The sequence below is a fragment of the Protopterus annectens genome, chromosome 14.part0 (assembly GCF_019279795.1).
Source record: "Protopterus annectens isolate FY-2018-M chromosome 14.part0, PAN1.0, whole genome shotgun sequence".
NCBI lineage: Eukaryota > Metazoa > Chordata > Ceratodontiformes > Protopteridae > Protopterus > Protopterus annectens.
Genome location: NC_056748.1, coordinates 51,171,700 through 51,197,638, shown reverse-complemented (window position 1 = coordinate 51,197,638; position 25,939 = coordinate 51,171,700). Strand labels below are relative to the sequence as shown.

Sequence of the window (25,939 nt, the reverse complement as noted above, 5' to 3'; positions counted from 1 at the left end):
CACAGTCAAAGTAGCTGAAGTGTAAACCTTTTTTCCCCATCTGTCTAGTGCCCTTGAATCTCTATCAGAGGGGGTAGGGTTTTTTGCAGTAGAAGCCTTGACCCCTTTGGGACCCTGAGAAATGGTTTCTGGGTCAGCAGCAGGGTTTTTATAAAGAAATTTATGTGAATCTGGAACCCTGTAGTATCTGTCTGGTTTAACAGGGGTAGGAGGTAAAGAGGTAGGAGAAAGTCCGTACTCTGAAAAAACATCTACTATGTCTAACACAGGAGGAATAGCCAAAGGTCTGTGCTGAGGCAGTAAAAGAAAATCTCTCAGCCTTTTCTTAGATTCTGAATAGTCCTGGCTCTCCCAGTGGAAGTGCTCCCTCATGGTATGCAGGGTTTCCCCAAAAGAATAATCCTCAGGCGGTGAGGCTGAAGGAATAGATTCTTCAGCATCAGAATCCTCATAAGGAGGAAGAGAGTATTCCTGTTCAGAAGAGGAGTCAGAGGAAATGGAAACCTGATCTGAAGATTCATATTCTGTCTCTTGCCTAGGCCTCTTATCAGGAGGGGGATGGGAACCCCTGATCAAGGTAATTAGGTCTTCGACCATTTTCAGCATCTGTTTTTTAGGCATGGTAGTCTGTCCAGGAGAATGCTGTACTTGTTTCTTTGTCTTTAGAACTACTTTAGCCTTTGCTTTGGAAGCTGAAGAAGGCTTTACATATAACTGTGTAGGTCTGAAAACACCCTCAGAAGCCGATGCCTGCTCAGTGGCTCCGGACCCATCTGAGGGAATAGTTTCCGAGTGTCCAATACCTTGAGTATCCAGAGGCCTAGCTGGCTCCATGTGGGAGTCATCAGCGGCCTGCGGCTCTGAGGTAGCGAGCGCCAGGGGCTGCGAAAGCGCCTCACTGAGAACCAGCGAACCGGCGACTGGCTTAGCAGAAGCCTCGTCATTGGTTTTGGGCCTTGGATGCCTGTCCATTTCTTTTTCCTTGCACTTTTTATAAACTCCGGTCGTCAGCTGTTTCAATGGGATTATATAATTGAATCTTCGGCCAAAGTAATGAAAGGCAAAATCGTACAGACGCTTAATAGTGCATTGGTTAAATCTAGCACAAAACCGACAGCTAGCAACGTTGTGATCAGGGCCTCGGCAAGGAATACAGTAAGAATGAAAATACTTATGAGGTATTTGCTTCCCACAAGAAATACAATTGTTAACTTTTTCTGACATCAAACTGGAGCAAGAAAAAAGTTTCCCCAACAGGGTACTTAGCTTTAATGAAGACTTCAGATCTGAAATTAGTTTTTGAAAATCTCAGGAGTCGGCTGACCGGCACTTGTGAACTGCTTTTGCTTCAGGCACCGTGCGGCAAGAAAGACTGAAGAAAATGGCGTCGGCTGCATCTTTTATACCCCTGGCGCACTGACGTCAGGGAAGAGGTGACAGCAACCGACGTCGGACCTAGACTTTGGAATTCAGGCCGACTGCGGGTAGCCTGCCAGCAGGATAACTCAAGTGTAATGACTGCAACAGTGAAACACGATGAACATCATGGATTGTTTTGAACTAAGATATGTGATCTGACTTGGCTATACATAGTAAGGCCTTACAAAGCTTAATGACATTGGCTGCCAAAAAAAGAGATTAATAGAAAATTGAAACCAAAATCTAAACAAACAGCGTTTGGTAAATGAAATACTGAATACTGTAAATGAGATAAAAGAACATGATCTTTAGAAAGGGGAAGGTCCAAATGACACAGAAGTAAATGGAATTTGTGGGACCGATACATGCAGAATAATGTTTGTGAGGAGGAGTGAGGTTTAAAGGAAGGCACGAACTCAGCAACTTATGCAGTGTTGTAGTGAATAATAATTGTTAAAAATAAATAAATATACGTAATGTAAAATGAATGAATATGAAAAATGTTAATATGATTTTTTCTTTACTATCAATGTAAGTTTGCCTATGTCTTTGACAACAAGATTTTTTTTGTTTTTGCTCTAGCTTAATAAAAGACTTCATCATCTTGTCACAGTGTACCCCTATGGCAATGATGAAACAATTTCTGCAGGATCTTATAAGACAATGGACTAGAACAGGGATCGGTTAAAAAACACTAGCTTGCAGCTGACCCTTATGGGGTTTAGGAAGACTAGGTTAGTCACTATGTGGCCCACAACACTTTCAGGTGGTTGAACCTTAAGTGGCCAACGAGGCACGGTTAACTAGGGGTATTCACTGTGCAGCTGTAACTGCAAAAGGTTAGCATTTACTGAGAACTCCTGAATAAATACGAACCTTTCCTGACAAAAACGCCTGATGAATACCCCCTACTTCAGTTATGCCACATTACTTTTAATATTTTTTGGGCTCCTGCTCCCTAGTTAAAGGACTGGATAAAAACTCAGTTTGCACAATAATACTGAATGTATGTAGACTGTGTCAGCTGTTTTGTGGTGGGAAGTACTGACCAAGTTCTTTTTGCAACATGGTAAAAGTAGCACTCAAAAGTAGGATTATCCTGAAAGGCTGCAATGAGACTGCATCCATATTTTTTACTTAGTGTACTGTATATTGTTTTATTCTGTAGTTGAAGTGATATGTTGCAGAATGAAGTTGTAAACTGATATGCTACAGGCTTTAGTGTTCTCACTGCAAACTCGATTTTCAAAAACAAATCAAAGCAGTCTAATTTTACTATAATGTGCTGCATTGAGCTTTTCCTACAACTAAAACTCCAAGTTGGACACCTGCTATGGAAAGTAAAGCATACATCATACTTTTCAGGTAGTTTAAGCTTTAAAACAAATGGAATTGTTTCAGATAACAGATGTACTCCGTGGTTACAGTGAGATTTACCATTCCACACGTAAAACACAGTGATTTGTATGTTAGACCAGCGAGACAAATCACAACTGTGTAATGAAATATCTGTGAGAGCAAATATTTTACCCTATATTAGTTTGTGCATATTCTAACTGATGTAGCCAGGCATGCCTACTACTGGGTTTAACACAACTTAATAACAAAGAAATTATTTCTTACCAATATTCTATTTTGTTCTCTAAAATAAATATGTATTTATGTACTGTATGCAGACATACACATGGAAATTTGATAGTGGTCTAGAAGAATCTATAAGAAAGGTGGTCTGCCACAAGACAATGATGCCTCCTCTGGTGTAAAAGATGCCAAAAAATCTATACACCTTGGAAACTAAGAACAGACATTATCAGTACAAATTGAATAAGAGACTTCTCAGGCAAAACTTTCACTGGACTTTTAGATACACCAGAAAGAGAATATTTTTAAGTATGTAACCAATTATTGAAGTTTGTCTGGCTCCATGGTGCAAAGCGATAGAAGCTTTAAGTAAAACCCAAATGACCAGATATCAAAAAGAAACCTAGCAATAAAAGAACCAAAAGAAAGCAGCCAATGAAGTAAAGATGACAGCTCAGTGCAGTACAATGTTAGCACCTACAGGTGAAAAGGTGTACAAGCAGGCAAGGCTTAGGCTGAGGACATGTGTTTGTCTATGTTAATATGTCAGCCATATTACACGTGAAAACTGAAACAGCAGGTCCTAGCTCTGTATATGTCTTCCACCTGGTGAGAAGTTGCAAAAAAAAAAAAAAAAAAAAAGGCAAACTCATAGTATGGGGGCAAACATATCTACTTTCTACATAATATTTCTTTCATTTCTAGACTGGGTGAGAAAGGTGTGCACAGAAGAGCAGGCAGTTGCCCCCAAAACAGAATGGTATTAACCACTCTCACTCAGAAAGGCAGCTGTATGTAGCTGCTGTGACCTTATGGAATGAACCCTTACATGACCTACGATATATTACTGTTACTACAGAAACAGTTGCAATGTGATATCTATTTAAATAAGGTATGCTTGCTAACGTGTTTCCCTTCCCTGCCTTTGGCAAAAGAAATGAATAACTGGCCAGATATTTCTGTTTTATTCTGTCCAGATAAAATCTTAGCAGAATTCTTTCACAAGTATTGAGGCAATGGGAATAATAAAGGGAGGTGAAAGGTCTTGTTCAAAGATAACCCCATCAACACCTAAGATGTGAAAGAAGAGTTTGTCCTTAAAATGACTGTGCCCTATGAAAGAAAAAAGGTTTCTTACGTGAGGGTCTGCAGTTCACAAACCCTTCTAGCACACGTTAATACTAACAATGCAGTCCTTCCAGTACAGGAAACATAAGCAATGGAAGCTGGAAAGGCTCAGAAGGGCTATGATGACTTTATGAAATACAATACTTGGGTTCCACGTTGGAAGGAGCAATTTCCTTTTTGGATAGTCTCAATTTTTATTTATTTTATTTTTATTTATCATTTGTTAACTGGGAAAGTCCGACTTGGAATGAAGCCAATTTTCAGCGGAGGCCCGGGGAGAAACACTCCAGACCCATGTTTTTGTAACGTGGGAGGAAACCCACACAAACACAGGGAGAACATGCAGACTCCACACAAAAGGCACCCCAGCCGAGATTTGAACTGGAGAACCTCTTGCTGTGAGGTGACAATGCTACAGCTGCACCACTGCACCATCCCAGTAATGCTACATCCCTATAAGGAATTGCTTAACTGGCAACTGGAAATACAGGATTAGATCCAGTGGCAGACATTTTTGTTGGTATAAGGGTTAAGGTGTTTGCTTCATAGACACAAGGCACAGGGTTTGATTCTCACCTTTGAAAGGGAATTGGCTAGGCTTAAAATGACTCATATAGGCAACTAGCCTACAACTTACCTATGAATCTACAAATATGCTGATATGAGCATTGCATGTACCTTTACGGAACCATAGAATAGGTTTGTTTTGTAGATGTCTGACAAGTAAGAGACAAACAGTAACATCTGGGGAGCACCTGAATCTGGATATCTGTTGTAGCATCACAGTGGAAAAAAAAAACTTTTCCATTTCCTTGATAAGATAAGATAGCATTTGTTGTCCTGGCCTTCCTCAAAATGAATGACATGCCCTCAAAAAACATTTTCCAGAAAAGGATGACTGCTAAATCATCCACACTGTCAGCCTTAAAGTTCTCAAAGTGTGGTGAATTATGTACTCTTGGTCCTGAATTAAGACAGCCACATGCTGAAACAAATGAATTAATATTACATTGGCCAAAATGTGGCAAATTATAGATTTTGGCCTTTTCTCCTTTACCTTCTCTAAGAACCTGGGGACCACGGATACTAGAATGTATATAGAGGTAGACCTGTCCAGGGAATGCAGAAGGCATCAGCTACCCAGGCCTCCACTCTAAGCATCCAGGCCCAAAATTTGGTTAATTGTTTTCTTGAGAAGCAAATCTGTCTATAAATGGCATTCCCTACCTGTGAACTATATACAGAAACATGCACCTATTTAGTAACCAGTCACGGAGTTTACTTTCGTTCTGTTTGGTTTATCTGCCAACACATTCTCTTGGAGTGGATACACTGTGCCCTTAGGGTCAGGCCTGAATCCTGAGTCAGTTCTCAGGCCTGCACTGTTAGTTGGCACAACAGATAATGGAGAGTACACTCTGTTGATAGACCACATCATTACTGCTCATTTAATGTGCCACATGTGCTTGAATGCTTTGATGGCTAGTATCACTTCCATCATAAACTGTGTTTATGTGCTTCTTTCTGAAGGCCTCATCCCAAGACCCTTGGATCTTCATCTCCCACACTAAATCTAAGAAGTCTGTAATGAGTGCCTGGGCACACTGGAGTGGCGTGAATGGCTTCTCCAGACTGAAACAACCTTGATATATCCACCATGAGAGTCATGGCTAACAGTAGTACAAGGACTGTCAGCCAGCCAAAGGAAGCATGCAATCTCAAAGTTCAAAAGCCATACATTATTTTTAAGAACTTTATACTGTCCCATATGCAATGACAGTCAATAACTACCACTGTGTTACTGCCCATTCATTTCCCTACACCAGGATAACAGCAGCGTGTGTACTCATGAACACAATTAATACTGCCTGTAACTTCTCTTATATTCCGAACACCATTATATTGGGCGACTTCAACTACCCAAACATTGACTGGGAGCACTACTCAAGCCCCAGCACTTTAGCCCAAAGATTCCTGGAAATTATAAATTCAAATGCTATGGAACAACTAGTCACCACTCCCACAAGAGGGGACAACATACTAGACCTGATCATTACCAACATGGGGACTCTATGCTCCACACCAGAAGTATATCCCTCATTGGTAAGATCAGACCATAAATTAATTTCACTGGATGTTCACATCCCGACCCCACCCCCAGCCCAGAAAACCACAATGAAAAACTTCTCAAAAGCGAACGTCTCACTTCTCAAAACCGAAGTGGAATCCTTCAAGGCCCCAGGGCCAGTGGAAACTACAGCCCAAACTGCAGAATCCTATATAAATGCATTCTACGGACATCTCCAGGAATGCATGGATCATGCTATCCCAAACAAAACCAAGACCCAATCATCCAAAGGCAGGCGTCCAGTCTGGTGGACCCCTGCCATAAATAAACTGTACAACAGAAGGAGGAAGCTACTACATGATAGAGCAAAATCCCTAATAGGGAAGGCATCTCTGATCAGTACTAGCAAAAAATTACGATCCCTCATAAAATCCTCCAAGGCCAGCTTCGAGAGAAAAATTGCACAAGACACCAAAGACAATCATAAGGCTTTTTTCAGTTATGTTAGAAACCTGGGATGCAACTCCCAGACTTGTTCTGAGTTGATTCTAAACGACAATTAATACACTGAACCCACAGACATCGCCAATATCCTGGCAGACAGGTTCAGTGCAAACTTCTCCACCCCCCCCCAAAAGAGCAAGTATCTATCCCAGCAGAGGGCTGCCTCCCAAACATCTCAGATGCTCAGGTGAAGGCTGCCCTCTCCAAAGCAAAAAACACTGCTTCCATGGGACCAGATGGCGCCCCAGGTTGCGTCCTACATGAACTACAAGAGGAACTAATCCCTCAAATAAAACAGCTATACAATCTCAGCCTCACTACAAGATATGTGCCCACAGAATGGCGTACAGCAACAGTGGTCCCACTCCACAAAGGTGGAGCCTCTACGGACCCTGGAAACTATCGCCCCATAAGCCTGACTAGCTTAGTCTGCAAGGCTATGGAGAGGATCATCATGGAGCTCATAAACAAAGACATTGGGGACCTACAGACACTAGATCCTACCCAGTTCGGCTTTGTCAAGGGCAGATCCTGCCTTTTGAACCTGGTTGACTTCTTCAAACAGTCACCAAAGCCATAGATGAAGGGAAGGTAGTCCACACAGCCTATCTGGACCTTGCAAAGGCATTTGACACAATACCCCACTTGGGCATCATAGATAAGCTATCCAGCTTAAATATAAACCCCTATGTCACAAGATGGGTCGCAAACTGGCTCAAAGACAGAACCCACAGAGTGAGAGTTGCTGGAGCCATGTCAGACTCGAAACCGGTCACAAGTGGCGTCCAACAGGGTTCTGTCCTGGGACCACTCTTGTTCGGTGTATACTTTTCTGAGGTACAGGCAAACGTGGGAGGACTATGGCTCACCAAGTTCGCAGACGACTGCAAACTGGGCGCCATAATCAACTCTCCAGCTGACACAAACATCCTTCAAAAAGGTCTCACAGAGACAGATAACTGGTGCCAGCGCCATGGTTTAAAGCTAAATGCCAAAAAATGTATAGTCATACCCTTTGGCAAAAACAATGTGCCCACAAATTACCACATAGGTGGAAACCCATTAAGTACAGAGAAAGTTATTAGGGACCTGGGGACCCAAGTTGATAGCAATCTCTCCTTTGAAAACCACATTGCCAAAGTGGTTAGAAAGACCTTCTACATAGCCCACCTCATCACGAAGGGTTTCACATCTAGATCAAGAGAGGTAATCGTGCCTTTATTCATCCCTCATCAGGCCCATCATAGAATACAATGCCCCTTTTGGGATGTACCTTACCAGACACGTGCAGCAATTAGAAAGACCCCAAAAGTATCTCACCAAGAGGATCAAGGGTCTCAAACAGATGCCATATGCTGCTCGGTTAAAAAAACTCCAGCTCTACTCAGTTGCATACTGCCTACTTCGAGGCGATCTATGCCTGACATACAAAGCTATGTCAAATCCAGAATTAATGGACATGCTCCACCTCAGTAAATCTAAATCCCTTAGAGCCACACGCTCGAGGGACTTGAACCTCAGCACAGAAATAAATAGAACTTGCTGGAGGGACAGGTTCATAACCCAGAGGCTCCCTTCCCTCTGGAATAGAATTCCAGTTCATGTGAGGCAGAGCACCTCACTGAATCTCTTCAAGAAGAATCTCGAGAAGTGGATGGGGGATCGTAGGTTTGTCCCAGGGATTACTCCCGTGTCACTATTAGACAGAGGCACAGTAAACTAAACCTTAAAAAGGGCACAGTATACTCAAATCAAGGGGTGGCGTAAGCCATACAGAATCGGGCTAGGCTTATAATTGCCCCAGGGCAGATAGCCTAGTATGAACCTATGAACCTATTGCTGAGATACCAAACATTGATAAATATAGGTTCTCCTTTTGTGTCTAGGTTAAATAAAAAATACTGTGGTCACACCTGAGGTGTCTTAGCAGCTCCTTACCACAACATTTTATTATAGCCTTCAACTATCTTTATATCAAGGTACAGGGTGGCATTTTAGTAAAGTGTCATGCATACTTTCAATTCTTGTATGTTCTAGGTAAGCTATGTTTCACTCCGATTAAGATAATTCCCACACCTTCAGGTGATTTGGTCCAGTATTTCCACTGTAAGCTAATTCTATCACACTGGTAAAAATACAAACACTCCAATCAATCTGTCTACTCACTCAGGTGATGATCCTCTCCCGTAGCCTACTGCCTGACATTGTACAATAAGTGTACAACGTAATCCTCAGCTTTTTGGCAGCAAATCTATCAATCTTTTTATCTGATATTTTGTAACTACTGCCATATTGCTCCTGCAAACTGGGGTCAGCCCATTCTATTTGGGCTTACTACCCTTCCCCTACCCTACCCTTAATTCCCACCCACTCCCCCTCCATTTACATAGCACTGCATTCCTCCCACTAGCACACCAACCAATCAAAAGTGGTCTCATCACACCCCATCACTTTAACTTCCTAAGTACTTCACCTATTATTACTGCTATTGTATTAACCCTTGCCTTTCATCACTACTTACTCTAATTTCCATCACATTTTCCTTACTCAATACTTATCCTTTATTCATACACATTAAACTTATTACACACTATACTACAGCCCTCTCCTATACTTCCTATGTTCTCATCTCCTATATTAACCTACCTTTCTTCTCCCAAATCATTCTAACTCTTATGTTATCAACTGAAGACATTTCCAAACTCTTCCTCATATCTATCACCCTCCATCCATCCCCTTCATATCTTTCTCAAACCACTCTTGCTATCCAGCCCCTTTCCAATCCTTAACAATGCTAATTCCTGCTCTCCTTACCACCTTCACCCTACTCCTTATGCATATCATTTCCTACCACACTGCACTATTACCTAACCAATGCTCACCTACTATCAACCCTTGATACTACCAAACCACAGAAGAAAGCTAACACAATATTTCCCCAGAAATTTATAACACCACCTCCCACTTCCAACACAGAGATAAAATACTTCATCTCCAACCTTCAACCAAAGAATTCAGAAATTCACTATAAGCAATTACATCTATTTTTGCTTGCATGCCTTAATCATCTCCCTATATGGCAACATCCACAGAAACCCACGTTCTCCCTCCCACTCCACCCATATCTTCCCTCCAACCTCTCCACCCAAATCCAAGCCACCTCCCTTGCTACACCCACACCACCTCATCTCTACAGCTTTCCACACAATATCTACACCCATCTCCTCCAACATCAGTACTCCACCCCTCCTAACCCTAAGTCCCATTCCAGAAAATTAAGCCTCATCATAGTAAACATAAAAGGCTATGTAACAAACTCCGCAAACTTCATGCCTGGACTTTACAACACACTACGGATATACTGACCATTACAGAAACTTGGTTTAAACTCAACAAAAAAGACTCAGAAATTCTTCCCCAGGTTGTAAAATTACTTGAGTTAACAAAAAAGAAAGGAGAAGGGGATAGCCCTCTGACACTCAAACTCCCATACTGTCAGCCAATATACCAAACCACACAGATATCCTTCCTAAACTTAAACAAGAGAAAAACATCTGCATTATCGTATTTTACATAACCCCCAGGCAACAAGATATCATTACACAAAGATGTACTGTCTTGGCTTTTTAACATTCCCTAACAAAACCATTGTTCTTGACGACGTAAACATTAACTTGCTGGACCTAACTTCAGATTTTACATCCCATAGCATAAACCTATATGGATTCTCTCAACTGGTTAAGAACCCAAACATACACTCAAACGCACTCAGTGATCACCTTCCTGCCTACACACAAAGAAATATTTCTTACAAGACAAGAAAAAAATGTTCTCAAAATAACTTGAGACCTATCCCATTATGGCCAAATGGCTTTTAATAACACTTTGTAAGTCACAACCTGGTCCCAGCTAAAAACACTCCTTTTAGACAAAGCTGTCCACCACTTTAACACCTTGTTTTTAAACACCTTCAATAGCTTAGCCCCATTTTATATAAAAAGTAAAAACTAACCATTGCTCATGGCTTTCAAAATGTCAAAGAATCAGATGAAGGACAGAGACAAAGCATGGAAGCAATGGAAGTATAAAACAAACATACAGACACTTTGTAATCAAGCCATAAAACAAGTCAACACAGGCAAAAACAAACATAATCTTGCCTCAGAATACCTTAAACAAGTTGCAGAGTCTATTGCCTATCCTGTGAGTATCCTAGTCAACATATTCATAATGGAATCTTGTGTTCCGCTACCCTGGAAAATAGCATATATTAACCTGCTCCATAAGGGTGGGAATCCCTTAAATGTTTCTAACTTCTGATGCAGTGCCATTCTCTCCTCATTCTACAAAATAATAAATAAATTATTTCACAAACAACTTCTCCATCTCCTCATCCATAATGACCTCCTAAGTCCCACCCCACATGGCTTCCTGCCAATCCATAGTACAACCTCAGTTTATTTGCTTTTACAGACACAATAAACACATCAAGAGAAAACTAGTCTCAGCTCTATTCCTTGACCTCTCCAAGGACTTTGACACTGTTTCCCACCCTATATACTTCTATAACTGCTTGCATCAGTCTATCACCCTCTATACTCAACTGGTTTGATAGCGATTTGTCCAACAGACAGCAGTCTGTAAAATGGCAAACTGCTCTCTCCCCCACTTTGAAACTCTACCAGCATCCTACAAGGCTCTATTCTTGGATCTTTCCTATTAAATGTATTTATAAAACTTCATACCTTTTCTGGTGAAGCTTCTCTCACACGATACACTGCTGACTCACAAAGTACTGTTGTGTACACTTACCATAAATGCAGATATTCGAGTGTATTCACTGTTGCAGTCATCACATTTGGGTTATCCCTGCCAGGGTAGCCCTCAGTCAGCCCGAATACCAGAGGCTTAGTATTTCTGCGTCAGTTGCTGTCACTCCAGGACTGACGTCAGGTCATCAGTGGTATAAAAACAGGCAGCTGACGTCATTACATCAGCTCTTCCTGCCCTGTCAGGAGCTCCCAATAAGGAACTAGGTTATGGTGGAAGTACACCACCAGTAGAAAGTAAATACCAAAAATTCCTTGTAAGGAGAGAGAGAGAGAGAGAAACAGAGACAAGGGGAATGGAGGGAGGGAAACCAGGATTGCAACAGTGAATACACTCGAACATCTACATTTATGGTAAGTGTACAAAATTGTACTATGTTCTTCATGTTTCACTGATCCAGTCATCACATTTGGGTTGATTCCCAAAGCTGAAGAAAAGGGTGGAGGCAGTCAAGAAGACTGGGGGATGGCTAGGATGCTCTCAAGACTGCAGTGGCAAAGCCTGCCCTGGATTTGGAGAAGACAGGCAGGTGGTAATGCTTGGTGAAGGTATCAACAGAAGTCCATGTTGCAGCCTCCAGGATGCCCCTGGTGGGGACCCCTCTGAGGAAAGCTGCAGAGGTGGAGGTTGCTCTGGTGGAATGTGCCCCGACTCCCTTGGAGGAAGGTTTTCCGTGCTGTTTGTAGCAGAAATGGATGCAATGTGCTATCCATTTGGAAACTGTTTGGAAATGGCTTTGCCCTCTGCTCCTGCAGCGAAGCTGACTAGCAATTGATTAGCTGTGGGATGGCTTTCCGAAGTCATATCGGAAGTCGAGGACTGAGAGCAAAAATATCTAGCTACAATAAGGGCCCAACGAAGTATAGTTCTGGCACTGAACCAAGCACAAAAGCGACAGCGAGGGACGTCGTGGTCTGGGCCTAAACAAGTGAAGAGTAGGAATGAAAGTCTCGGTGTGGTACTTGCTTTCCACAGGCGAGACAATTGTTAACTTTTTCTGACATTGGTTAGAGCAAGAAAAAAGGATCCCCAACGGGATACTTAGCTTTAGAAGACTTCAACTTCAATTTCAATTCGGAAATGAAAATAGTGGCCAACCGGCACTTGTGTAAACTGCTTCTGCTTCGGGCTACTCGGCAAGAAAGACTGATGTAATGGTGTTGGCTGCCTGTTTTTATACCACTGACGACCTGACGTCAGTCCTGGAGCGACAGCAACCGATGCAGAAATACTAAGCTTCTGGTATTCGGGCCGACTGAAGGCTACCCTGGCAGGGATAACCCAAATGTGATGACTGCAACAGTGAAACACGAAGAACATCTTATAAACACTTCAATAATATCAACCAAATCCAAAATATTATGCAAGAAGTTTTTTCTTCAGTCAAGACCAGGCTAAACAATGCCCAACTTCTCCTCAACACTTAAAAAAAACTACCCCACCAAATCACTTAAATACAACAAATACAACTTCAAACTTTTTTAATGTAACATCACGGAAATTGTAGTAATCCTCCACACAAAACTTCTAAGGATGATAACAGATGAATATCTCAAATCTGATTTGCATGTTCAGCATACTATCAAAAAATTTGCCATAGACTAAGTATGCTACATAGACATAAACATTTCCTTACTACAACAGCAAAAAACACCCTCACCATAAAATACTTACTCCAGTCACTTCTGTATGGTGCCCACATTGTCATCAACCTTCACACCTAAATAAAACAAACTTAAGGTGTGCTATAACAAAGTTGTTAATTCACCACTGATGCAAAACGTAATTCACAGCACTGTTCAGCACTCCATACCCTAAAATGGCTTGAACTTCCCTTTCTTATCACTTACCTGCAACTGTCTGTAGCATGTGATGTGATTCGTAAACCCTTAGCTTGCTCAGCACTCAAAAACATTTAGCAAAGTTACCTCTCAAACAGACCTCTCCTCTCTGATAAGCAACTCATCTGCATTTACAAATCAATAAACCCTCTGCTATATGCCTCTAGTCCTACTCTATTGCCAAAATCTGGAATACCTTTCCATTACCCATCAGGGCTACCAAGAAACAACACTCTCTCAAACATTTACTTATTTATCTATAATAACTTTCTGCAGTAGAGCAGTGACCTTCATGGGCCTTTTTCACACTCAACCTGGGAGAGGTATCTGGTTACGTCACTTTCTCGGAGTCACACAGTTAGTTAAACAACTAAGGTAAACATAAGCTAAAGGAAATCTCACCCAAGTCCTAGCTGTGCTTCTGTTCCTCTCCTGGGTAAAATTTTCACACCATGTTAAGCGCGTAACTCATACAACTACTTCCTTACCACGGTGTTTACCTTCTTTTTTGATTCAACCTTCCCTTGTTGTTGTTCTTTCTTCTATTTACCCTCTCCTTCTGAGCAGCACAATAAACTGTACATACCACTACCATATTGTGTATTCCTGAATAAACTTTGCTGTGGTATTATTGAAATCCTTATTGTGAAGTGACTATACTCCACAATATGTTTGCATTATTATGACCTTTTTGTATGCTTGTACTGCTGAATGTTCTATGTGTTTATATTACTGTGGAGCTTCTTAACAGGCGTCTGCTGAAAATGGGCTTTTTAAACCCAGCTGAACTTTCCCAGTAAACAAATTTCAATCGAACAATAAATAAATTAATAAACAATCACAGTACAGGCATCTTCCAGTCATCCATGAGGGATTCTCTTTTTTCCAGCAGTGACCTCACTACTGGCTACTGATGAGCATGCCCACAGATGCACATACCTGCTACACCCTCATTTGTGTGCACACATGCTCCAGCATGTGGCATGGAGAAGGCTACCAAGCAAACAAAGCTAGGTATTGCCAAATGCCCATTCTTCACACATACTCTGAAAGCAGTACACCTCACCAGACAGTAGATGGCAGTATTGCAGTGGTCCAGTCCACTTCCCTCCCCAAAAGGATGGGAGAGTAAGTCCCAACCCTTTCCTCCGGCACCTCCAGCATCTAGGATGCTAACCAATTCTAGATTACCTGAGTCACCATCATCAGCTTGGCAGCTCTAACACCAAAGTCCACAAGTGCCCAAGTATTCTGCTTAGTAGTCATATCCTCCGATAAAAATCCTGATTAACAAAATAAAACAAACGTTTTTTTCCAGTGGTAAACTAAAAGCCCAAAGTCAGATATATTTGTAATTTAAGCAATGGGGGAAACTACTCCCTGTGGTATTGTCACATTTCAACCAAGGAAATATTTATTTCACACAAATCTGACATTTTTTAGAGGGCACTTCAAATGAACATTTAATGATAACTCCCACAATGCAAACTGTTATGGAACAGAATGAAAAGAGAGAGAGAGAGACAGAGAGCATCTTACCTTCATCAGTGAAAGATTAAGGGATTCCCTACAGCTACGCAGTAAGGCCTCACTTTCAGTCAGAGATTTGTTATCCAGTGCAATTCCATTTATCTAAACAAGAAAAAAACATCCACAATAACTGCTCCAGGAACTCACGGTTAAACAAATATGATAATCTACTGCTGCTTCAATTTCACTACTGCAAAAAAAAAACTTCATGCTCTGCTCTATACTACCAAAATAAAGACACTTAAAACTGCTGGATTTTGCAAAACGGAAACAAAAACAGAGAATTATATTTCATTTCTCTGTTCATTCAGCAACAAAATACAAAAGCTCTGAAACAGAACTGCCACCTAAAACCCCATCTCAAGATTTCTGCAACTCCACCTAGTTCATCCTTTGATTAAATTATGATCACTGGTATTCAAATTACTGTCTGAATTGTGACTTGTGACTCTTGAAGAGCAACAGTGACAGCATTAGAGAAAGTACCATTAGGTAACTAGTCACAAAGCACATTAGAGAGAGTACCGTGAGGCAACATGTTACAAAGCACATTAGACAGAGTACTGTGAAGTAGCTTGTCACAAAGCACATTAGAGAGAGTACTTTGAAGTAACTTGTCACAAAGCACATTAGAGAGAGTACTGTGAAGTAGCTTGTCACAAAGCACATTAGAGAGAGTACTGTGAAGTAGCTTGTCACAAAGCACATTAGAGAGAGTACTGTGAAGTAGCTTGTCATAAAGCACATTAGAGAGAGTACTGTGAAGTAACTTGTCACAAAGCACATTAGAGAGAGTACTGTGAAGTAGCTTGTCACAAAGCACATTAGAGAGAGTACTGTGAAGTAGCTTGTCATAAAGCACATTAGAGAGAGTACTGTGAAGTAACTTGTCACAAAGCACATTAGAGAGAGTACTGTGAAGGAGCTTGTCACAAAGCACATTAGAGAGAGTACTGTGAAGTAACTTGTCACAAAGCACATTAGAGAGAGTACTGTGAAGTAACTTGTCACAAAGCACATTAGAGAGAGTACTGTGAAGTAGCTTGTCACAAAGCACATTAGAGAGAGTACTGTGAAGTAACTTGTCACAAAGCACATTAGAGAGAGTACTGTGAAGTAACTTGTCATAAAGCACATTAGAGAGAGTACTGTGAAGTAACTTGTCACAAAGCACATTAGAGAGAGTACTGTGAAGTAACTTGTCACAAAGCACATTAGAGAGAGTACTGTGAAGTAACTTGTCACAAAGCACATTAGAGAGAGTACTGTGAAGTAACTTGTCACAAAGCACATTAGACAGAGTACTGTGAAGTAACTTGTCACAAAGCACATTAGAGAGAGTACTTTGAAGTAACTTGTCACAAAGCACATTAGAGAGAGTACTGTGAAGTAGCTTGTCATAAAGCACATTAGAGAGAGTACTGTGAAGTAACTTGTCACAAAGCACATTAGAGAGAGTACTGTGAAGTAACTTGTCACAAAGCACATTAGAGAGAGTACTGTGAAGTAACTTGTCACAAAGCACATTAGAGAGAGTACTGTGAAGTAGCTTGTCACAAAGCACATTAGAGAGAGTACTGTGAAGTAACTTGTCACAAAGCACATTAGAGAGAGTACTGTGAAGTAGCTTGTCATAAAGCACATTAGAGAGAGTACTGTGAAGTAGCTTGTCATAAAGCACATTAGAGAGAGTACTGTGAAGTAACTTGTCACACAGCAAATTAGGCAGAGCACCATTAGATAGCTTGTTACAAAGCACATTAGAGAGAGTACCATGAGGTAATTCATCACAAAGCACACTAGAGACAGTACCATTAGGTAACTAGTCACATACCACATTAGAGAGAGCATTGTTAGGTAACTCATAACACCTCATAATCACAAAGCACATTACTGAGGAAGAAATTTCTAACACAGATTATTATTATTATTATTATTAAAATCAATATAATCATCATCAATAAAAATAACAATAATAGGTTTACTATCAAAATATGGAAAGTACAGTTGTGTACACTTACCATAAATGTAGATGTTCGAGTGTATTCACTGTTGCAGTCATTACACTTGGGTTATCCTGCTGGCAGGCTACCCTCAGTCGGCCTGAATTCCAAAGTCTAGGTCTGGCATCGGTTGCTGTCGCCTCTTCCCTGACGTCAGTGCACCAGGGGTATAAAAGATGCAACCGACACTATTTTATTCAGTTTTTCTTGCCCCAAATGTCAGGTGCCCCCAAAGGGTAGGCTAAAAATATGCCAATAAAACATGCATGCACCAAAATATATATAATACCTTCATCTACAAGCAAATACACCACACAGGTTGTAGAGGTTAGAGAAGAGCAGATAAGATGCAGCAAAGATATGGGGGATGGTGGGTGGGTAACCTGGACTGCAACAGTGAATACACTCGAACATCTACATTTATGGTAAGTGTACGCAACTGTACTATGTTCTTCGTGTTTCACTGTTGCAGTCATCACTTGGGATGAATCCTAAAGATAAGGTTGGAAGGCTGGACCTAAATAGCATTAGGAGCGGCTATGAGGCCCTGCAGAACTGCAGTGGCAAAGCCTGCCCTGGATTTTGAGTAGAGTGGTAAATGACAGTGCTTTCTAAAGGTGTGTACGGAACTCCAAATAGCAGCCTCTAAAATGTCTTTGGTTGGTACTCCCCTGAGAAAGGCTGCTGAAGTGGCTGCTGCTCTGGTTGAATGTGGCCTAATGCCCTTAGGCACTGGCTTGCCATGTTGTGAATAACAGAAACGAATGCAGTGGCCTATCCACTTTGAAATAGTCTGCTCTAAGATAGCCTTTCCTTGTGATGCTGCAGCATATGCCACTAGTAGTTACTCTGTCTTTCTGAAAGCTTTGGTTCTGTTCAAGTAAAAGCGTAGCTGTCTGTGTATGTCCAAAGAATGCAGAATTCTCTCCCCCTTACTCTGTGGGTTTGGATAAAAAGTGGGCAGATGAATAGTTTGGTTAAGGGCCACACTGGACACTACTTTAGGCATAAATGTCAGGTTTGTCCTCAGAGAAACCCTGTCTGGATAAAAAATGATAAAAGGTTCCACAGCCATGAGTGTGTGTAGCTCTGAGACTCGTCTTGCAGAGGTTATTCTAGGAGCAGAGCTGTTTTCCAAGATAAAAACTTTATATCATCTGTAGCGGCTGGCTTAAAAGGAGGCAGGGTGAGTTTTTCCAAAACATAATTGAGGTCCCATGCACGTATTGGTGATCTCCTTGGAGGCCTTAAGTTTATGGCTCCTCTGAGGTACTGCCTTAACATGGGATGAGAAAAGATTGGTGGCTCTGTATTGTAATGAGCTGAAACTGCAGAGGCATGAATTTTAATTGATGAAAAAGATAGACCTTTGTCCAGCATCTCAGTTAAGTATTGCAAAATCCTAGGAATATTTGGTACAGCTGTGTAAATTCCTTGTGCCTGGTTCCAAGCACAGAATCTCTTCCATTTTCCAGCGTAAAATTTTCTGGTACTAGGCCTTCTGGCCTCCAAAATGACATCCATTATAGCTTTAGTGAGAGGCACATTTTGTATCACTACATTATCCGCCATGCTGCCAGATTTAAGGTCTTTAATTGGCTGTGCAGGATCTGATTGCTTTTTTGGGATAGTAGATGAGGTATATGAGGCAAGGTCCAAGCCGGGCATTGAGACAAGTTACTTAGGATTGGGTACCAGTGCTGGCGGGACCAGTCTGGGGCAATCAGTATCATCTTTGGCTTCTCTTGTCTGACCTTTAGGAGTACCTTGGGGAGGAGAGGCAGTGGAAGGAAGGCATATACTGCTAAGCTTTTCCAGCTGAAAGAGAGGGAGTCCACTTTCCATGCTTGTCTGTGATAAGTCCTTGTGCAGAATCTTTTTAGTTGATAGTTGTAAGGAGAGGCAAATAGATCTATATCCAGGCATCCCCATTTCCTTGTTATCATGCTGAAGATTTGTGGATCCAATTTCCACTCGTGGGGATCCATGAGGTTTCTGCTTAGTTCGTCTGCCAGAGTATTTATCTTTCCTGACAGGAACTGTGCCTGCAGATGTACTTGGTAAGTCTATGCTGTGTCCCACAGAGTCATGGCTAGCCTGCAAAGGGGGTAAGAATGAGTGCCTCCCTGCTTGTTTATATACCATATGACCATGGTGTTGTCTGTCTTTATCAGTAGTTGTCCCGGGTGAAGTAGGTCCTTGAAGATTGTCAGGGCATTCTGAACAGCTAACATCTCTTTTTGATTGATATGTAGATGCATTTGGTTTGCGGACCATGTGCCTTGAATACATCTTCCTGCCATGTGGGCCCCCCAGGCATAATCTGATGCATCCGTTGTTAATGTCTACCTGGCTGGGGGTAAAGTGAATGGCTGTCCCTTGTTCTGGTGACAAGCCTTCACCCACCAACAAAACTCCTGTTGCAGGCAGGGAATGAGGGAAATTATTGTTTCCAGGCTGTGGCAATGTTGAGTCCAAACACTTTTTAGGTACCACTGAAGTTTCCTCATATGCAGTCTGGCATATGGAATTAGTAGAATGCAGGATGCCATGAAGCCCAAAGCCTGCAGAATTTTTCTTGCAGATAACTGGGCCTTTGCTGCCAACAGGTTGAAATAGGTAGTCAGTTGCCTTTGTTTGTCTGGCGTGAGATAAGTCATCTGGGCAGTTGTATTTAAGCTTGCATCCAGGAATATTATCTCTTGAAAGGGTACTAGTTTTGATTTCTTTTCTTTGACTGTGTACCCTAGGCCTGTTAGAAATCTCTTTACAAACGCAGATGCTGTAGTAGAATGTCCTTGTTCTCTGCTTGAATGAGGCAGTCGTCCAAGTAAGGATATATCTGTATTCCTCTTTGTCTGCAGAATGCAATTACTGGTGCCAGGCACTTTGTGAAGACCCTGGGCGCAGTAGATATGCCAAAGGGCAGTGCAGAGAATTGGTAGTACATTGAGCCAGCTTTGAATCTGAGGTATCTTCTGCATGTTTGTCTGATTGGGACATGCAGGTATGCCTCTTTTAGGTCAAAAGTCACCAGCCAAGCCTTCTTGCCCATCATGGGCAGAAGTTGCTGCAGAGTCAACATTTTGAATTTTGGTATATCCAGAAATGTGTTTAGAATAGATAGGTCCAGTATTGGTCTCCAGGTCTTGTCCTTTCTTGGTACCAAGAACAGTCTTGAATAAAATCCTTGTCCCTGCTATTGCTCTGGTACTTGTTGAATGGCCCTCATGTCCATGAGGGATGAGACTTGCCTTTGTGCCTCTGCCCATTGATGTTTTGGCAGGTCTGGCCAAATGTGTGTCCTTGGCAGGGTATGGAAGTGAAACTTGTAGCCTTGTGACACTATGTCTAGGACCCATTTGTCCTGGGTTATGTGCCAATTCTGAGAAAAAAGTGCTAGTTGTCCCCCTAAAGGTGCTGCCAGAAGATAAGTGCTTGGCGCAGGCAGGGGGAAGTCATTGCGACAGTTTCCTTTATGGTTGTGATTTGTCTTCTCCACTTTTGGTGGTAGAAGCACCCCATTGTTTACACCTGTACGAACCTTGGGGCTGGGATCTGCCTCTTGGGCGTCTGTATCTGTCCCTTTGTGGTCTGTTCGACACTGGAAAGGACTAATTCTTTGTAGGCCAGTGTCTGTTAAATCTTGGAGGCTGAACCTGTAAGAAATCTTTAACCGTTTACATAGATTTAGCTTTGTCCTCCATTTTCTTTAACAACTCTTCTGCTTTAACACCTAACAAAGTATCATGCTGTAATGGGGCATCTAATAATTTTGCTTTGACATGATCTGGCAGACTTTGTTCCTTTAACCAAGCATGCCTCCTGATGACAGAACCCATAACAGCGGCTCTGCAGGAGGCCTCCAAAGAATCAAAACCACATTGCAAAGTATGCTTTCCAACTTGTTCAGCTGCATGCAATAAATCCTGCATTTCTTTGTTTTCTGCACATTCAGAATTTGTCAACATTTTCTGTTTAAGCAGTGTCATAATATATTGTTGATATTTGAGCATATGAAACTGACAATTTAAAGCCCTTATAGTCAAGGTGGCAGAAGTGTAAATCTTTTTCCACATCTGTCCAACGCCCTAGAATCCCTGTCAGCGGGGGTAGGGTTTTTTGCAGCGGAAGCCTTGACCCCTTTGGGACCCTGAGAGATGGTTTCTGGGTCAGCAGCGGGGTTTTTGAAAAGGAATTTATGAGAGTCAGGGACCCTGTAGTACCTGTCTGGCTTAACAGAAGCTGGAGGTAAGGAGTCAGAGGTCAGACTGGACTCTGAAAATACATCATCAACAAAGTCTAACACAGGTGGAATAGCTAGGGGCCTGTGTTGTGGTAGTAAAAGGAAGTCTCTGAGCCTTTTCTTAGATTCTGAAAAATCTTGGCTCTCCCAGTGGAAGTGCTCCCTCATAGTATGCAAGGTTTCCCCAAAAGAGTAATCCTCAGGAGGAGAGTGAAGGGATAGGTTCTTCAGCATCAGAATCCTCACAGAGAGGAAGAGAGTATTCCTGATCAGAAGAGGAATCAGATTAAATGGAAACCTGATCTGAAGATTCATATTCTGTCTCTTGCCTAGGCCTTTTATCAGGTGGGGGATGGGAACCCCTAATCAAAGTAATTAAGTCTTCGGCCATTTTGAGCATCTGTTTTTTGGGCATGGAGGCCTGTCCATGAGGCTGTTGTAGTTGTTTCTTTGTCTTTAAGGGTGCTTTAGTCTTTGCCTTTGAAGCTGAAGTCATTTTAATGTATAATTGAGTTGGTCTGAAAAAAAACCTCAGAAGCTGATACCTGCTCAGCGGCTCCGGACCCTTCTGAGGGAATAGTCTCCAAAGGTCCAATATCTTGACCTTCCAGCGGCCTAGGCGACTCCACGTGGGAGTCGGTAGTGGCCTGCAGGTCTAACGTAACGGGCATCAGGGGCTGCAAAGGCGCCTCACTGAGAACCGGCGAACCAGCGACTGTCTTAGAAGAATCCTTGTCGTTGGTTTTGGACCTCGGATGCTTGTCCTTTTCTTTTTCTTTGCGTTTCTTGTGAATTCCGGTAGTTGGATGGCTATCCGACAACATGGTATAATTAAATCTTCTGCCAAAATAGTGTAATGCAAAATCGTACCGACGCTTAATAGTGCGTTGGTTAAATCTAGCAAAAAAACAACAACTAGCAACGTTGTGGTCAGGGCCTAGGCAAGGAATACAGTAAGAATGAAAGTCCTTATGAGGTATTTGCTTCCCACAAGAAATACAATTATAAACTTTTTCTGACATCGGTCTGGAGCAAGAAAAAAGTTTCCCCAACGGGGTACTTAGATTTTTATGAAGACTTCGGATCTGAAATTCGAACACGAAAATCTCAGGAGTTGGACGACTGGCACTTGCAAACTGCTTATGCTTTGGGCACCGCACGGCAAGAAAAACTGAAGAAAATGGTGTCGGCTGCATCTTTTATACCCCTGGCGCACTGACGTCAGGGAAGAGGCGACAGCAACCAACACCGGACCTAGACTTTGGAATTCAGGCCGGCTGAGGGTAGCCTGCTAGCAGGATAACCAAAGTGTAATGACTGCAACAGTGAAACACGAAGAACATCTGCACTTACATGAAACTGGGATGGTCAAATGTGTGTTTTCCAGTTTCTGTAATGCCGATCCGGAAATGTTTGAAACCACATTAGTGAATGGTACAGTGCATTCGCTAATATGGGATCAACGTTCTGATAGGGAAATTTACCCTTTTCCTCACTGTACAGTGATCTCGGCGTTGGAATATATAATATGCAGGTGGTTTGGGGAGTGGAAGGGGTTTTCCTCTCTGCAAAAACATTGACTTTCAACACTGGAACTTATGGTGTTCGAATGTCAACTCCGTGGTTACCACGTCCGGCATTTTGGTAATTCTGTATTACCAAATTCAGAATATGAATTTGATCAAAAAAGTGGAAAACTGTTTTGATTTTCCACATTTTGATAGTAAACCATAATGATAATATGTACATTCCGGCTGCCATCAACGCGTGACCTAGATTTCAGGCACTGATGGTAGTCCTGCCAGAAGGTAATATCTGTATCACCCTACTGCTCTTCTGGCATCAGCTACCACTGCCCCACAATGCTACTTTAACAAGTAACTGTATTACAGTAATCACACCACAGCTGCAGGAAACTATAATAAAGCTACAGAAGAGAATCACTAGCACAGTTGTGATGATCAGTCCCAAAATATCTGACTAGAGATGACAGGCTAGCTAATAAAAAAAAAAAAAAAAAAAACAGCAGCTCTTTGAAACAGGCAGGACCCTGGCCATGACTGTTTTTTGTGAGGGCATAGTAAGACCTTTAAAAAAGGACCCATTAAGAAAATATTTTCAATTTTGTCAAGCAAGATTTTCTAGCTAAATGCCTTCTAGCTTCATTTTGGATGCAAAGCAGTTCTGTAGATAATAAAGAAGCAGTGGAATTAAAAAATGTCATGTAGGCTATGTGACCCAAAGCTGCTCAACAATTCTGAAAAGTATTTTGCAAATAGAAAGCCATAAGGTTACACACACCATATTGGTGGAAAGTAAAATTACAGTTGTGTACACTAATCATAAATGTAGATGTTCGAGTGTTTCACTGTCGCAGTATACATAAAGTACAGTTGTGTACACGTACCATAAATGTAGATGTTCGAGTGTATTCACTGCTGCAGTCATCACATTTGGGTTATCTGCCTGCAGGTAGCCCTCAGCCGGCCTGAATACCAGAGTCTTCGGATTCCTGCATCAGATGCTGTCGCTTCTTCCTTGACGTCAGGTCGTCAGGGGTATAAACATGCAGCCAACGCCATTACATCAGTTTTTCTTGCCCCTGACGTCAGGTGCCCCCACAATAGGAAGCAATTAAATGGTATGGTAAACCCCCATCAAAAAGCAAATACACAAGAAAAAATAAATATACCAACAAGAAGGAAAGGTAAAGCGAGAGAACAGGGGGCTGGAGAGAGGGTAACCAGGACTGCAACAGTGAATACACTCGAACATCTACATTTATGGTAAATGTACACAACTGTACTATGTTCTTCGTGTTTCACTATTGCAGTCATCACATTTGGGTTGATTCCCAAAGCTAAGGAAGGGAGGAGAACGTTAAAGAGCATTACGGCCAGCTATTAAGCCCTGCAAGACTGCAGTACCAAATCCAGCTCTGGATTTAGAAAAGATAGGCATGCGGTAATGCTTGGTGAAGGTATGTACAGAGCACCAGGTAGCAGCTTCTAGGATGTCCCTGGTAGGGACTCCTCTGAGAAATGCCACAGAGGTAGATGCAGCCCTGGTGGAATGTGATCTCATCCCCTGTGGGGTAGGTTTTCCATGGTGCTTGTAGCAGAAATGACTGCAATGGGCTATCCATTTGGAAATGGTTTGCTTTGAAATGGCCTTCCCCTCTGCCCCTGCAGCAAAGCTAACTAGCAGCTCTTCAGATTTTCTGATAGGCTTAGTCCTGTCCAAATAGAATCTAAGTTGTCTGTGCACATCCACAGAGTACAGTACTCATTCCCCTTTGTTTTGTGGATTAGGGAAAAAAGTAGGCAAATGAATGGACTGATTTAGGGCCACAGCAGACACCACCTTGGGCATAAAGGATGGATTAGTCCTGAGGGAAACTTTGTCCGCATGTAAGATAATGAAGGGTTCCACTGCCATGAAGGCCTGTAATTCAGACACTCTTCTTGCTGAAGTGATGGCTAGAAGGAAGGCTGTTTTCCAAGAAAGGAATTTCAACTCTGCTGTAGCAGCTGGCTCAAAGGGGGGAAGAGTGAGCTTTTCCAATACAAAGTTAAGGTCCCAGGCTGGAGTGGGAGCTCTCCTGGGTGTTCTTAAATTTTTGGCCCCTCTAAGGAATTACTTTAGCAAGGGGTGAGAGAAGAGGGGTGGCTCAGTACTACAATGTTGCTGAAATGGCAGATGCATGAATTTTAGTTGACGAGAAGGATAGGCCCTTGTGGAGCATTTCTGTTAAGTACTGTAGAATATGAGGTAAGCTGGGCATCGTTGTGTCCATCCCCTGAGCCTGACTCCAGGAACAGTATATTTTCCACTTTTCAGCATAGGATTTTCTAGTACTAGGCGTCCTTGCCACCAGAATGACATCCAGCACCTGCTTACTGAGGGATGCTAGAGGAGAGCTCAAGGAATTAGTCAGGCTGCAAGGCTCAGGGTTTGAAGCTGAGGGTGCAGAATCTGGCCCGCCTGCTGGGACAGCAGGGAAGGGGTCTGAGGCAGGTGTCATGGTTATAGCAGTGCCATACTGCACAAGAGGGGGTAACAGTGCTGGCGTGGCCAGTCTGGTGCAATCAGTATTGTCCTTGGCTTGTCCTGTTTGATCTTTAGTAGAACCTTCGAGAGGAGAGGGAGAGGTGGAAAGGCATACACAGAGAGGATTTCCCAGGTAGAGGACAGGGCATCCACTTTCCAAGCTTGACTGTGGGGAGTTCTTGTGCAGAATTTGTTCAACTGGTAGGTCTGAGGGGAGGCAAACAGGTCTACCTCTGGAATCCCCCATTTGTTCCTCAAGAGGTTGAATAGTTTGGGTTCTAGCTTCCATTTGAGTGGGTCCATGAGATTTCTGCTTAAGTCGTCTGCCAGTGAATTTAGTTTGCATGGCAGGAATTGTGCTTGTAGGTGTACTTGGTAGCTCAAGGCTGTGTCCCACAGAGCCATGGTTAGTCTGCAGAGAGGGTACGAGTGGGTTCCCCCCTGCTTGTTTATGTACCACATAACTGTGGTGTTGTCTGTCTTTACCAATAGTTGTCCTGGAAGAATACGGTCTTTGAAGGCTGTTAGAGCATTCTGTACAGCTACCATTTCTTTTTGATTGATATGCAGGTGCATCTGTCTCGGGTTCCATTTGCCCTGAATGCACTGCCCTGCCATGTGAGCCCCCCATGCATAGTCTGATGCATCTGTTGTTAGGGTATGGGCGGCAGGGAGTAGAGTGAAAGGGAGTCCCTTGTTGTGGTAGCAGGCCTCTGCCCACCAGAGGAACTCTGTCTTT

The 25,939-nt window shown here is 42.4% G+C and overlaps 1 protein-coding gene across 1 annotated transcript in view; it reads right to left on the bottom strand.

The window, feature by feature from the left end:
• The window catches only part of DLG5 (discs large MAGUK scaffold protein 5), a 3,463,687-nt gene that overhangs the window by 1,763,596 nt on the left and 1,674,152 nt on the right, over nt 1-25,939 (bottom strand). Inside the window, exon 16 of the mRNA XM_044055764.1 lies at nt 14,911-15,003. Coding sequence (XP_043911699.1) covers nt 14,911-15,003 — 93 coding nt within the window. The remainder of the gene's footprint in view (nt 1-14,910; nt 15,004-25,939) is intronic.